This window comes from Hemibagrus wyckioides, linkage group LG06 (assembly GCF_019097595.1).
Source record: "Hemibagrus wyckioides isolate EC202008001 linkage group LG06, SWU_Hwy_1.0, whole genome shotgun sequence".
Taxonomy (NCBI): domain Eukaryota; kingdom Metazoa; phylum Chordata; class Actinopteri; order Siluriformes; family Bagridae; genus Hemibagrus; species Hemibagrus wyckioides.
In genome coordinates this window covers 24544460-24558740 of record NC_080715.1, presented here as the reverse complement: position 1 = coordinate 24558740, position 14281 = coordinate 24544460, and the positions used below count along the sequence as shown (strand labels likewise).

General features: G+C 40.5%; 1 protein-coding gene across 3 annotated transcripts; it reads left to right on the top strand.

Annotated features, from left to right (window-relative positions):
* Window positions 1-863: 863 nt before the first annotated feature.
* On the top strand, window positions 864-12338 carry sf3b1 (splicing factor 3b, subunit 1). Of its 3 annotated transcripts, XM_058391581.1 has the most exons (25): window positions 864-1024; window positions 1802-1974; window positions 2787-2888; window positions 3531-3645; window positions 5561-5640; window positions 5753-5938; window positions 6110-6347; window positions 6455-6667; window positions 6764-6885; window positions 6979-7176; window positions 7253-7354; window positions 7448-7627; window positions 7719-7805; window positions 7899-8169; window positions 8369-8514; window positions 8628-8774; window positions 8905-9030; window positions 9123-9344; window positions 9456-9638; window positions 9740-9851; window positions 10144-10264; window positions 10902-11033; window positions 11120-11392; window positions 11493-11709; window positions 11823-12338. In XM_058391581.1, exons 1-25 carry the CDS (start codon window positions 997-999, stop codon window positions 11979-11981), a joined length of 3933 nt encoding a protein of 1310 aa, XP_058247564.1. In that variant the 5' UTR covers window positions 864-996; the 3' UTR covers window positions 11982-12338. The 3 variants fall into 3 exon arrangements, with proteins under 3 accessions (XP_058247564.1, XP_058247566.1, XP_058247565.1); XM_058391582.1 differs by lacking the exons at window positions 864-1024; window positions 1802-1974; window positions 2787-2888; window positions 3531-3645 and adding an exon at window positions 3674-5274; XM_058391583.1 differs by lacking the exons at window positions 5753-5938; window positions 6110-6347; window positions 6455-6667; ... (15 more) ...; window positions 11493-11709; window positions 11823-12338 and having other exon boundaries at window positions 4698-5643.
* The last annotated feature ends 1943 nt before the right edge of the window (window positions 12339-14281 follow it).

The following is a 14281-nucleotide window of genomic DNA, read 5'->3' as shown; positions in this document are numbered from 1 at the left end:
AATTATATAATTTATATATTTATAGTCTTTTTATTTTCCTCTTTTTTCATCAAATGTACAGATAATTCCATTCCATTTTAAGTTATTCTACACACAGCTAATTCCATTTTATCTTTTTTTTATATTATCTTATTTCAGTATATTTTATTGTATTTTATTTAATTTTATTTGTTTAATCTTTACCCTAATTTATTTAATTTTATTTTCATAATACATACAAAGCATAAAAAGCATTTCACTGCATATCGTACTGTGTATGATTGTGTATATGACCAATAAATTTAAATTTAAGGTTGAATTTGGATGGGCTATAAAAGCAGAATACCACACTGGGTTCCACTCCTGTCAGCCAAGAACAGGAATCTGAGGTTATCATGGGCACAGACTTACTCAAACAGTTCAAGATTAGGTAAACATTATCTGGTCTTTTAACAGACTTTAACTGTCCAGTTTGCGTCACTATGTGCCTCAGAGTATTGTCTGAGCACCAGCATTGCTGAGCTGCCACTATTGGACCCTTACTGCTCCAGGGGGTACTGCTGCATCATGGCTATGTGTGGCTATGTATATGTGACAAATAAAAGCTTCTATATTCTATATAGGCTATATTATATCTATAATTTATACATTGTTAAGCTTACATTTTATAGTCTGTTGTCAGCCTTGATCTGTATGTGCTTCTTATGTATATAGTGGGATGAATCTAATCCACATTTCTTATAGAGGTTATACAGATAAACAAGTATTTTTCCAGTTTCAGATTATCTGTTAGGATTTACGTTTATCTCATTGTTGTCTCTTGTTTCTTTCAGTTTCAAGCTAAATACACAAGGTAACATCTTAAAGTAGTGAACTACTCTACATGACCAGTGGCCGGCGATTTGTGATGTAGCGTATGTTTACGCCCAGGTTCTTTTGTGCGCATGCGCGGTTGTATAACGTAGGAGAAGCTGAAGGCCTTCCGGGACTGATCCGCGTACACACATACAGAGCATCATGGCGAAGATCGCCAAAACACACGAGGGTGAGTGTATTTTCAAGTTATAATTGTACGCAAGACTAAAACGTCTGTAACGCATTTATTGGATCACGTTATTGGTTTGGCGAATTATGCCATCGCCGTGTTGCCGCTGAGTGCAGCATGAACACGGCGCCGAAAACAAGATGGCGCCTGTGTGTTTTATAACGCTGTGGCCGTGCGGCTATTGCGCATTTTAGAAAGCACCTCAGCTTGCACACAGGCTCCTTGTTTTAAACAACCAGCCACTTAAACATTACGTTTCATGTTCTCAAAGAAGCCCCTTTATTACACGCATTTGCTTTTATTGCTACACAGAAAAAGCAGCCCGAGTAACTGCATCTCTTTCTCTGTTTGCTGTTAGTTAGCCAGCGTGCTAACTAAGATGGTGTCTCAAAATGGCGCTAGTCCAGTATAAACACGACAGGCGGAGGCCTTGCGAGTTAACAGCATTGTCACAACGCTGATTCTGGCGATTGTCTGATCCTTTACAACACACATTTGAATAAAACAAATTCCCACTGTTATAAGAAGCGTTTTACTTCAATTGGTTTTCCTGTCAAAACACGTCGCTACATTAGCCAGCATGCTAACATAACAAGAACGGCATGTCGCGTTATTATGACTCCTTGCCCACCATGAGAACGTTGCATCAACGCACAGCTTATCTTTTGATTATAGTATATATTTTGTTTAGATTTGCTATTGTGCTCGTTTATTTGTGTAGTTTACATTGTCCGCCTTGTGTATTGTGTATTTTATGCATGTCTGCTGTTTGTTCAGATATCGAGGCGCAGATCCTGGAGATCCAGGGAATGAAGACGGCTCTGCTGGAGGAGGGAGATCAGGGGGTCGGTCTCGATTCTACAGGATATTACGACCAGGAGATCTACGGAGGAAGCGACAGTCGTTTTGCTGGATATGTCACATCTATTGCTGCCAACGAGCAGGAGGATGTAAGTGTTGTAGTCATCTCTTTTACGCTTATGTTGTGATTCACACTATATTGCCAAAAGTTTTGGGACACCCCTATAAATCATTGTACTTTTCAGGGGTTGACTCGGCCCCTTAGTTCCAGTGAAAGGAACTCTTAATGCTTCAGCATACCAAGACATTTTGGACAATTTCATGCTCCCAACTTTGTGTGAACAGTTTGGGGATGACCCCTTCCTGTTCCAACATGACTGCGCACCAGTGCACAAAGCAAGGTCCATAAAGACATGGATGGGAGAGTCTGGTGTGAGGAACTTGACTGGCCTGCACAGAATCCTTACCTCAACCCGATAGAACACCTTTGGGATGAATTAGAGTGGAGACTGCGAGCCAGGCCAAAACTGGGACGTCTGCCTTTAAATTCACATGAATTTAATATGCAGTTGTCTATAACAGCTTCAACTCTTCTGGGAAGGCTTTCCAAGGTTTAGGAGTGTGTTTATGGGTCTTTTTGACCATTCCTCTAGAAGCGCATTTGTGAGGTCAGGTACTGTTGTTGGACAAGAAGGCCTGGCTTTCAGTCAATTGTCCAAAATGTCTTGGTTTGCTGAAACATTAAGATTTCCTTTCACTGGAACTAAGGGGCTCTGAAAAACAACACCTGAATTCAGTGTTTTGGAGGAGTGTCCCAAAGCATTTGGCTTTTGGATTTTCTGGATTTGTGGTATTAACATTTCAGTTTTTTGTCTTAATGTTTAGACAAGCATGATTACTTTGACTTTTCCATCCTGAGTGCAATACTGCAAGGCTGAATTTCTCTCTCTTTTTTTTTTAGGATGATGAGGAAGACTCTTCTACAACGCTGCTTGGCCAGAAGAAGCCGGGGTATCATGCTCCGGTGGCAATACTCAATTCCATTCCTCAGTCAGATGAGCAGGTACCTGATATGCCTTCTTTCCTTCTGTTAACAGTGTGGTGGACACAACCTCACAGTTTTTTTCTGTAATGGTCCACATATTGGGTGAACAGTATAGTAAAAAATTGACCAAAATGCCAACATACATTTTACCAATAAGAAGCTGTTTGTAGATCATTCAGCATACTTCAATCAAATGTGACATTCCGCTGGCTTCCATGAACAGTATGATGGAATTCTGGAGCAAACTGGCATCCTGCGTTGTATTTGTCACACATGCCAGCCAGGCAAACTCTGTCAAATGGCATTGTATGTGACAGCAAACAAAATCATAGAGAGTATTTGAAGACTTGCTTAATCTTTGTGGATTCACTGTCAGACAACAGCATTGTTTCCACTTTAAGTATGCTGAGTCTCTTGCATCTTCCACAAATCTGACTTGTGGTATTGATCTCTTCATTTATTCGTTTATCTCTTCATTTATTTCGTTTCACAATTTGCCAGTACATGCAAAATGTGCCTATTGCCAGCACTTTTGTCCCTTTCAAATCATAATGGTCTATTTAATTTGGAGTCTATACTTTTTATTTGGCTGTTTTTCCCCTTCCCTTGCCGCCTTCTGTTTTTAAAATGCACTGACAGTCAGTTTGTTTTCCTCTACAGTATGATCCTTTTGCCGAGCACCGGCCACAGAAGATCTCAGATCGCGAAGATGAGTACAAGAGGCGCAGGCAAAAGATGATCATCTCTCCAGAGCGACACGACCCTTTTGCAGATGGTAAATATGGCGCCATTATTTGACTCGATAGCCCCATCCATGTCCATACTGATCTGTGCATTGTTGGTCCACATGTTCACCATTGCTGGTCCAGATCAGCTGTTTTGGTGCTTAACCCTTTGAACACTACCCAACATTGCTCTCTCCCAGACATTAAAAAAAATGTATTACACAACCCTTTTCCAGTTAGGAACATCGGAAAATTACAAACAAATTGGACAGGTCTGTCTTTGGGATATTGCAGAGGATTAGAGGTGCTGTCCGTCTGTGGGAACTGCTAGTTGGGTGGTGTTGAATTTAAAGTCTGTAGACCCAATCAGACAGGGTGCAGGTAGGTGTGTGTGTGTGTCTTTCAAAGGGTTACTGGATTATTACATATGCTGAATTGTTTTAAATAGCCAGCCAGGCAGGTAGTCAAAAACATGAGCTCTCTAGAAATGAATGTACTTACTTGTCGTTAATTTGCATATATTAAGGTTAGCACCTTATTAATTAACAAACAAAACACTGATAAAATGAAGAGCTCTCTGGCACTGAGAAGCCAGTGCTGTTGATTTGTTATTTAAAACTGATTTACTAGAGGTAAACAAATCAACCAGACAGCCAGACTGGTGGCAGTTTACTATATTGGCAAGCTTTATATGCTTTTTTGCCCTTTTTAGACGCATCTTTTTTCGAAAGAGCTGCATTGCATTTGCTAACACCATACGACTGTAAAACCTTCGGTGTTGCTCGCTAGCATTGTAGTTGCATACGTAGCTCATTTAATAAACTGGTGGTCGAAAAGTGCGGAAAGTATGTATGAAGTAAACTTGTATGCACTAGTTCATAACTTGACATGGAGAAATTTTACACAAAGGAAAGCGCTCAGCTTAGGAATACAGTTATATGGTGGCTAGAACACCTTGCATGTAGCAAACAGGAACATCCTCTATATAAGTGTTGTGTAAATATATTTCTATTTTATCTTTAAAATAGAAGTATATATTAAAGAATCTGTGTACAAACACTCCACAGCCCCATACTAACTGTGCTTAATTTCTCTCCTACAGCAGTACTGCTATGCCAGTCCTGTCTGCACTCTCTTAAGGGTGCAGCACCTCATCCTGTGTAGGTTATGGTGAACAAAGAGAAGAGAGTTTATCAGATTTAGGAATATTTTGTGGGGGGCATGGATTCAACAACTCTCTGTACCCAAAGTTCTGATCTAGTAATCACACAAACCTCCTCTCAGCCTCATCCCTCCCCATTTTGTCATTTTTTAATTTATTTTGCCCGACTCATCCTATTTTTGTTTAATTTTTTTTAACGACAAAAAAAAAATTCAAGATCTTGACATTCAAATCTACCTTTTTAAACTGCAAATAGGTGCTTTAACACAATTTTTCCATTCCCCTAATGGTACAAATCTAGCTTTGTCACATTTAATATTGCTTTGTAATTCTATTTAAAGCTGTAGTCTTCTATGAGGTTTGAGTACAGTGAGTGACAAGGGCATCACAGGTGCTATGCTGTTGTGTGTGAGTTCAAACCATTTTCCAAAGTGTTACTAATGGTAAAGAGCAATTTTCTAGGCTTCTTTTCTGCCGGTTGAAGTCTGACTGCAGATGGACCCTTGGCACTGAAAGTGTACGTATTCTGGAGAGCACAGCCCAGGACCCTGCAACATTGATGGCTATATCCTCTCCTTAACATAAACCACTATGTACCTGCCTGTTTTTAAACTATGAATGTTAGGAGTGTTTTAATGTTAGGCTCTTTTGTGATGCAACCTGTTATGTGAGAGGACATAGTAAGTAAAGATTTCTGTGGAGTAGAATGAGGGTTCAGTTGACTGTTTGCAATGTGAGGAAGTGCTGGTGATAGCATGTGCCTGGCTGACTGTCTTGCATTTTGTTGCTGCTCTTTTGCACAGGGGGCAAAACGCCAGATCCCAAGATGCCTGCCAGGTCGTACATGGATGTGATGAAGGAGCAGCATCTTTCTAAAGAAGAGGTATGGAAGACTTACTGATATCTTTAACTTAATTTTTTTCCTTTGTCATACATCTATAAGCAAATGTCATAGAGGTTTTCTGAATACTGCTTCTTGTTTTTCTTTTCTACAGAGAGAAATCAGGCTGCAGATGGTAGAAAAGGCAAAATCAGGTGACCTGAAAGCAGTCAATGGCTCTGCTGCGTCTCAAGCTGCTGCTCCCAAACGCAAGCGTCGATGGGACCAGACTGCTGACCAGACCCCAAGCGCTACTCCCAAAAAAGTGTCCAGCTGGGATCAGGCAGATGGCGGATCAGAGGTATGTCTAACTTAGCAGTTTGGGTTGGCTTAAAATAAATAGTTTCTTCAGTCATTCCCCCCAACCCCCAAATCAGTGTTTTCTTTTTTCAGAAGGAGATTTTAAGTTCAATTTATGAAAGATCCTAAATCTTGCCTTAATGAAGCTTAATCTTCAATTTTTCCTTTCCAGACACCAGGACACACACCTTCAAACAGTCGCTGGGATGAGACACCTGGTCGTCCCAAGGGTAGTGAGACTCCTGGAGCCACCCCCAGTACACGCATGTGGGACCCCACACCCAGCCACACACCTGCTGGTGCTGCAACGCCTGGTCGAGACACCCCTGGACATGCCACACCTGGCCACGGTGGTGCCACGTCCAGTGTGCGCAAAAACCGCTGGGATGAGACGCCAAAGACAGAAAGAGGTTTGTAATTAGTCGACCGTCTGAAAGCAAAGACGAATAAAACTCCTCGATAAATAGTTTTATGTATTAATTTTATTTTAAATTGCCCTCTTCCCCCCCCTTTTTAGAGACGCCGGGACATGGTAGTGGCTGGGCTGAGACTCCTCGTACAGACAGAGGGGATGAGTCTGTGGGAGAGACCCCAACTCCTGGAGCAAGCAAAAGGAAGTCCCGTTGGGATGAGACTCCTGCCAGTCAGATTGGCTCCTCCACTCCTCTGCTCACCCCTGGAAAGACCCCAATTGGCACACCAGCTATGAATATGGCCACACCTACTCCAGGTACATCTGCTGTAGAAATGTGAATATCTTTATATATCTATAGAGACATACACAGGTTGCATATAAAGTTGCTCGTTTTTTCCTTTTCCCCCGTAGGTCATTTGATGAGTATGACTCCTGAGCAGCTTCAAGCATGGCGTTGGGAAAGAGAGATTGATGAGCGGAACCGTCCACTGACTGATGAGGAGCTGGACGCTATGTTTCCAGAAGGCTACAAGGCATGCTATGGATCCTTCAATTTGTGATATTTAACACAACTATTTAAGATTTTTATTAATATTAAACATTGTCATGATTTGTGTTATCACCAGGTGCTGCCCCCACCAGCAGGCTATGTGCCCATCCGCACCCCTGCCCGGAAGTTAACTGCCACTCCAACACCCATTGGTGGCATGACTGGCTTCCACATGCAGGCCGAAGACCGAACCACCAAACAGATGAATGACCAGCCATCTGGCAACCTGCCTTTCCTAAAACCAGATGACATCCAGTACTTCGACAAACTTCTGGTAAGCTTCTTGATTATTATTAGTAATTTCTTATAGACTTTGTTTTGGGAATAAAGAATTATTTTTTCTCTTTCAGGTGGAGGTGGATGAGTCCACTCTCAGCCCAGAGGAGCAGAAGGAGCGCAAGATCATGAAACTGCTTCTGAAAATAAAAAATGGCACCCCTCCCATGAGAAAGGTATGTAACTTGACATGCTGAAATGTAATGAGTCAGCTGTCTATCACCTCATCTGATCATCAACTTCTCTAACCATCGCTGCTGTGCTTTTAGGCTGCTCTCAGGCAAATCACAGACAAGGCCAGGGAATTTGGTGCTGGGCCACTTTTCAATCAGATTCTGCCCCTGCTAATGTCTCCTACCCTTGAAGATCAGGAGCGCCATCTGTTGGTGAAAGTCATCGATCGCATCTTGTACAAACTGGACGACTTGGTCCGACCTTATGTCCACAAGGTAGGTCTATAGCATCTTAAGTTAAATTTTAATTGCATAGGTTTTATCCTTTATTTATGAACCATGTCTCATGTATATCTTATTTCTCTAGATCCTTGTGGTGATTGAGCCCTTGCTGATTGATGAAGATTATTATGCTAGAGTAGAGGGCAGAGAGATTATCTCCAACTTGGCAAAGGTAGGCACAAATCCTAATGCATACACTAGTGATTATAAGATGTTGGGTATGTGTGAATGTAAACACATTAAATTCTTAATTTATTTTACACAGGCTGCTGGTCTGGCCACTATGATCTCCACAATGAGGCCTGACATTGACAACATGGACGAGTATGTGAGAAACACAACAGCTCGTGCCTTTGCTGTTGTGGCCTCTGCTTTGGGTATCCCATCACTCCTGCCTTTCCTCAAAGCTGTGTGCAAGAGCAAGAAGTCGTGGCAGGCTCGGCACACAGGCATTAAAATTGTGCAGCAGATTGCCATCCTCATGGGTTGTGCCATCTTGCCTCATCTCCGCAGCTTGGTGGAGATTATCGAACATGGTCAGTATTTGGTATTAACTGTAATGCCCATCTAAATATGATCATGATTTTTTTTGTCTTTTTTCATTCAGCATCAGATTTGGGTGTGATGATAATTGATTTTAACATTTACTTGTTTTCTATTTATTTATTATGATCAAATCTCATATTGTTGGCAGCGTTTTTTCCTTTCATTAATTACCTGTATTTATAATTACAGGTCTTGTGGATGAGCAGCAGAAGGTGCGAACCATCAGTGCTTTGGCTATTGCTGCTCTAGCAGAGGCTGCCACACCCTACGGTATTGAGTCTTTTGACTCTGTGCTAAAACCCCTTTGGAAGGGTATCAGACAACACAGAGGCAAGGTGAGCATGATCTCAAATAATTTATGCGTGATGATGCTTAATGCTCTCTGATTTTGCAGTTGTCAGGATTAATTAAGTAAGAGTAAGCCATATTTATGTTTGCATTTGTTCAGGGTCTGGCTGCTTTCTTAAAAGCCATTGGATACTTGATTCCTCTTATGGATGCTGAGTATGCCAACTACTACACAAGGGAAGTGATGCTTATCCTCATTCGAGAGTTCCAATCTCCAGATGAGGAAATGAAGAAGATCGTGCTGAAGGTGAGGTGAAACTTGAACATTTAAACATGACTGTGATTAATTAATACAGATACTTAATATCATATAATGGATTGGATATTGTGTATATTCTTAAAGAACTTGGTCACACTTTTGTCTGTCACACTTTCAGGTGGTGAAGCAGTGTTGTGGGACTGATGGTGTGGAAGCCAACTACATCAAAACTGAGATTCTGCCCCCTTTCTTTAAACACTTCTGGCAGCACCGTATGGCCTTGGACAGACGTAATTACAGACAGGTATGCTGAATTCAGGGGTCTTATTAGCTTTAATAGGCAATTCCCTATGGCTGTTGTTTATTTCATGCTTTGCCATTTTTCTTTCCTCGTAGTTGGTAGACACTACAGTAGAGCTGGCCAACAAAGTTGGTGCAGCAGAAATCATCTCAAGAATCGTGGACGACCTGAAGGATGAAGCTGAGCAGTACAGAAAGATGGTGATGGAGACAATAGAAAAGATCATGGGCAACCTGGGTGCAGCAGACATTGACCACAAACTGGAGGAGCAGCTTATTGATGGCATCTTGTATGCTTTCCAAGAACAGACCACTGAGGTGAGTTACAAAGGATAAAAATACCTTTGTATATTAGTTTTCATGGTTTAGGTTTTTTTTTTTAATGGTTGGTCCATATTTGAATTGGTAATTATTGATGTGTCCCACCAGGACTCTGTGATGCTGAACGGTTTTGGAACAGTGGTGAATGCTCTGGGCAAGCGAGTTAAACCCTACCTGCCTCAGATCTGTGGTACTGTTCTATGGCGTCTAAACAATAAGTCAGCTAAGGTTCGTCAGCAGGCTGCTGACCTAATTTCTCGCACAGCTGTGGTTATGAAGACCTGTCAAGAGGTGAGAGAGAAGTAACTGCACCTTTCTGAAAATATTCATAATAAAATCATGTTACTTATGATTCCTTGTTTAACCTGCTATATGTCTCTCTTTGTTAACAGGAGAAGCTGATGGGTCATTTGGGTGTAGTGCTGTATGAGTACTTGGGAGAAGAATACCCTGAAGTGCTTGGAAGCATCCTTGGAGCCCTTAAAGCTATTGTTAATGTGATTGGTATGTCATAATGTGATGTGATATCAACTTTTCTGACACAGGGTGAACAAGCCTGTGGTTTGAATTCAGATACACATTTGTTTCCTGCCAGCCAAAGAAACCTTTTTAAGTAACTTTTTAGACATCAGTTTAAGTGACGGTTGCAGTTATTTGACACTGTTTTGCCATAATAGTGAAGAAAAAATCTGTTATGAAGCCATGTGTGTTTGTGTTGCTATATGCTGATAAGGTTTATTAGCATTGTGAAACAGCTGTAATATACCCTTAATGTTGATATAATCATTTCTCTCAGGTATGCACAAGATGACTCCTCCAATTAAGGATTTGCTTCCTCGATTGACACCAATCCTGAAAAACAGACATGAAAAGGTGCAAGAAAACTGCATTGATCTTGTGGGAAGAATTGCTGACAGGTCAGTGTTGAGTCTGGATCAATTAGAATGAAATTATATTTTGAGCATGTATAGTTTTAAATGTTATTTTAGAATAGGTAAACATGCTGTGTGAACAACCACCGCTGCTCATATTCCAGTATACATTTATGGCATTTGGTAGATGCCCTTCGGAACAATAATCCAACGCGTTAACCACTGAGCTACCACTTCCCAGTATGCTGTAGTGAAAACTGAGGCGTTTTTAAGCCCAGTTATGGAAGTATTTGTCTTACCACATGTACATTACTGTTATACATACAATGTACATAATGCACACATATATTTATTCATGCACATGCTGACACAGCGTTATTTATTGATCACTTGATCAATTGATCACATTTATTGATTATTGACACTTGTTCATTTGCTCAATTTCTACTATCTGCATTTCTGGTAGATGCTAAACGCCATTTCATTGCTATGTACCTGTACTTTTCAATGACAAATGTCTGTCTGTCTGAGTATAATGCGGAAGTGGCTGTACTAATGGTCAGGTTACCGGTTTGTGGATATGGTGCAACCTGACAGACATATTTGGCGTAGCACTGAAATGTGGTCTTTAAATCATATTTCTGTAACTGAAAGTTTCTGTAACTGCTCTTGTTTTATGTAGAGGTGCAGAGTATGTGTCTGCCAGGGAGTGGATGCGAATCTGTTTTGAACTGCTGGAGCTGCTGAAAGCTCACAAGAAGGCAATCCGACGAGCCACGGTCAACACTTTCGGCTACATCGCTAAGGCAATCGGGTAAAAAAAAAAAAGTCTTGTATTACCTTTAATCTGTTTTGGTGCTTGTGATAAAAAACTAACCACTTTCCTCTCGATTTGTCTAGACCTCATGATGTGCTTGCCACACTGCTTAACAACTTGAAAGTGCAGGAGCGTCAAAACCGAGTCTGTACAACAGTAGCGATAGCTATCGTGGCAGAAACATGCTCACCCTTCACTGTACTCCCAGCACTGATGAACGAGTACCGTGTACCTGAACTGAATGTTCAGAATGGTGTCCTTAAATCCCTCTCCTTCTTGTTTGAATATATTGGTGAAATGGGCAAGGATTACATCTATGCTGTCACTCCATTATTGGAGGATGCTCTGATGGACAGGTGAGCACAGTAATGAGCCATTATTTATACTTATCATATTATAGTTGTTTATTTCATTTGTTTGTAATTGATGTAACCTATAAATATTTTTCTTTCACAGAGACCTTGTGCATAGGCAGACTGCCAGCGCTGTAGTGCAACACATGTCATTGGGTGTGTATGGGTTTGGTTGTGAGGACTCACTTAACCACTTGCTCAACTATGTTTGGCCTAATGTATTTGAAACATCACCTCACGTTATCCAAGCCGTAATGGGAGCCCTTGAGGGACTTCGTGTGGCCATCGGACCATGCCGGATGTTACAATATTGCCTGCAGGTAAATGATTGTGAAGAAAAATTTTAAGAATTGACAGGTTTATTTCTGTCTTTCAATCAGCTTCAAACTTGTAAATTATATGTAATTTTTTTCCCCCTCCTTGTTCTTTTCAGGGTTTGTTCCATCCTGCACGGAAAGTTCGAGATGTGTACTGGAAGATTTATAATTCCATCTACATCGGCTCACAGGATGCGCTGATTGCACATTATCCCCTAATCTACAATGATGAGAAGAACCCATACGTCCGCTGCGAGCTGGAGTACTTTCTGTGAATATGTTTAAACTTGTGCACTCTTTCTTTTCGTTTCTTTTATTCTTACAGACATGGTTTATAGTACATGGTCCGTTTACTTTTAGTTGTGTTGGTTTGCAGCTTCATCTGCCACACATGCTTGGGGTTAGCAAATCTGTTTTAAATTAAAGTACAGACCATTTAAAAAAGGTAATTTTTTTAAAAACTGAAACCATAATCAACTGCAGTGAAATGTAGCGGCAGATTTGCCAGGAAATATTAAGCCCTTAGTAGGAAAGTCTTCACAACCTTCATATGTGTAATAATTTCTGTGCAATCATCTGTTCTTACTGGTTATTGCTTGTTATGGCTGAATAAACGTTTGTGTATGAAAAGGCTTCATTTGTTGCGGGCTTGTATTGTGATTGAATCAGGTCACACATTTTAAATGGACGTTAATAAAATACAAATATTCAGACACTTTCATAGCTAGTTGTTTTTATAGTTTTCAGTGGTTTAAGTCTGGCACTGAAGTTTTGTAGACTGTAGCTCCACAGGGCCAGATTCAGGGATTTTTCTCAACAGTAAGTGGGCGTGGTTCTGAAGGCTCTGTTCAGCCAGTAACTTTCTGCAATGAAGTCAGAAATATCTGAAGTGGTTTGTCGGACACACAACACACAAATATTCTGCTGTGTGAAATAAATTCAGACAGCTTCTCATACTGTTCACAGGAACAGTCACTCCACCAACTGTGGACCTACAGAAAATGGTGTGTGGAGAAAACTACTGGCATTTCAAAGTGGGAAATCTGCAGTGTTGTGTAGTTTAGTGTGAAATATTGCCAGTGAAGGGAGATTTTGCGCACACATTGTACACATTCACATTCAGTAAAGATTCAGAAGAGCTAATATGTGGTGGTAAATTAGATTTTAATTAAATAAAAGATCAGTTTTAAATATGTAATTTAATTCAAGTGCATGTTTTTTGACTATACCTAATTCTTTTGTTATTAATCGAACCTCTTAAGAAAATAAAACTCTATTGAATTGAGATCACATTTAGTTGAGGTTTTGCTAATCTTAAAACATAAAGGCAACAGTTCTACCTATAAACATGCAGTTGTCACAAAAAGTCACATGTTCAATGTGATCTATTATTCAACCATTATGACTAATTTTAATAACTACTGACATCTTATTTCCACCCTGGTGTTCCCCACCCTGGTGTTCCCCACCCTGTTAAACCAGTTTCCTAACAGAATTGAATTTACACAATATAAACCTAAACATTATGGTCACATCAGTAAGCAGAATATAAGTATTTGTATAAAATGAAATACGTGTTCATCAGCCACATTACTAGTTTATTCATTCAATTATCTGATCAGATAATTGTTATAGCAGTACAATCATGCAGATGTGATCTTTTTTGCATCACTGTGGGTGCTTCACAGGCTGGTGTGAGTATTTCATATCTCATACTGCTGATTTCCTAGGACTTGCATATACAACAGCCTCCAAAAAAATATAACATCCAGTAAGCAGCAGTTCTGCAGGTGGACATGGAGTGCTGATGCAAGGGGTCAGAGTAGAATGGCCAGACTGGGTTGAGCTGACAAATGGTATGGTAACTCAAAGAACCACTTCAAATAATCACTATGGTGAACATAAAATCATCTCAGAAAGCATGTCATACCTAAAGGTGGACAGGCTGCAGTAGCAGAAGACCGGAGCAGATGGTAGGCACAAAATGTAATCAGCACCATGAATCCATGAACCCTTGTGTTAATAGTTAAGGCTGATAGCAGTGATCTTATGAGGCGATCAATATTTTCTTGGCACATATTGGACTATTCTCAACTGGAAGTTATGCATCAAGACTCTTCTCTGTTCTAGCACTTAGGTGGTGGAAGGAACTTCCCCTAGATGTCTGAACTGCTGAGTCACTGGCAGTCTCCAAATGATGTCTAATGATTTAACATCTAGTACTTAAACTAGCACTTAGAAAAGTTGTGCTTTTCTGGCTTTTACCTCCCAACAGAGTTTAGACTGATGATATTCATAGTCTGTGACCTAGTAAACCAGGACTGATGGATTCATTAATAGAGACCTCAAACACACTTCTTGTAAGATGTTCTGGATACATCTACCAAATGTCACAGCCCAGCTGAGTAATGCTAAGCATCAGCACCTTTTTATGGCATCTATTTTCTTAACTTATACAGTTTACTTCTAGCATAACAATGTCACAAAGTCATCTCAACTGATTTCCTGAAGAGGTCAATGAGATTTCAGTGTGCTTCAGAATCCTCACCAGTGACCAGATCTGAATCCAATAGAG

Bases quoted from the DNA above. Each gene is read 5' to 3' on its own strand.
- sf3b1 (XM_058391581.1), top strand. From the start codon at position 997: ATGGCGAAGATCGCCAAAACACACGAGG. The intron at 1,025-1,801 runs GTGAGTGTATTT...CTGTTTGTTCAG, and splicing joins GATCGCCAAAACACACGAGG to ATATCGAGGCGCAGATCCTG. The intron at 10,265-10,901 runs GTCAGTGTTGAG...TGTTTTATGTAG, and splicing joins GTGGGAAGAATTGCTGACAG to AGGTGCAGAGTATGTGTCTG.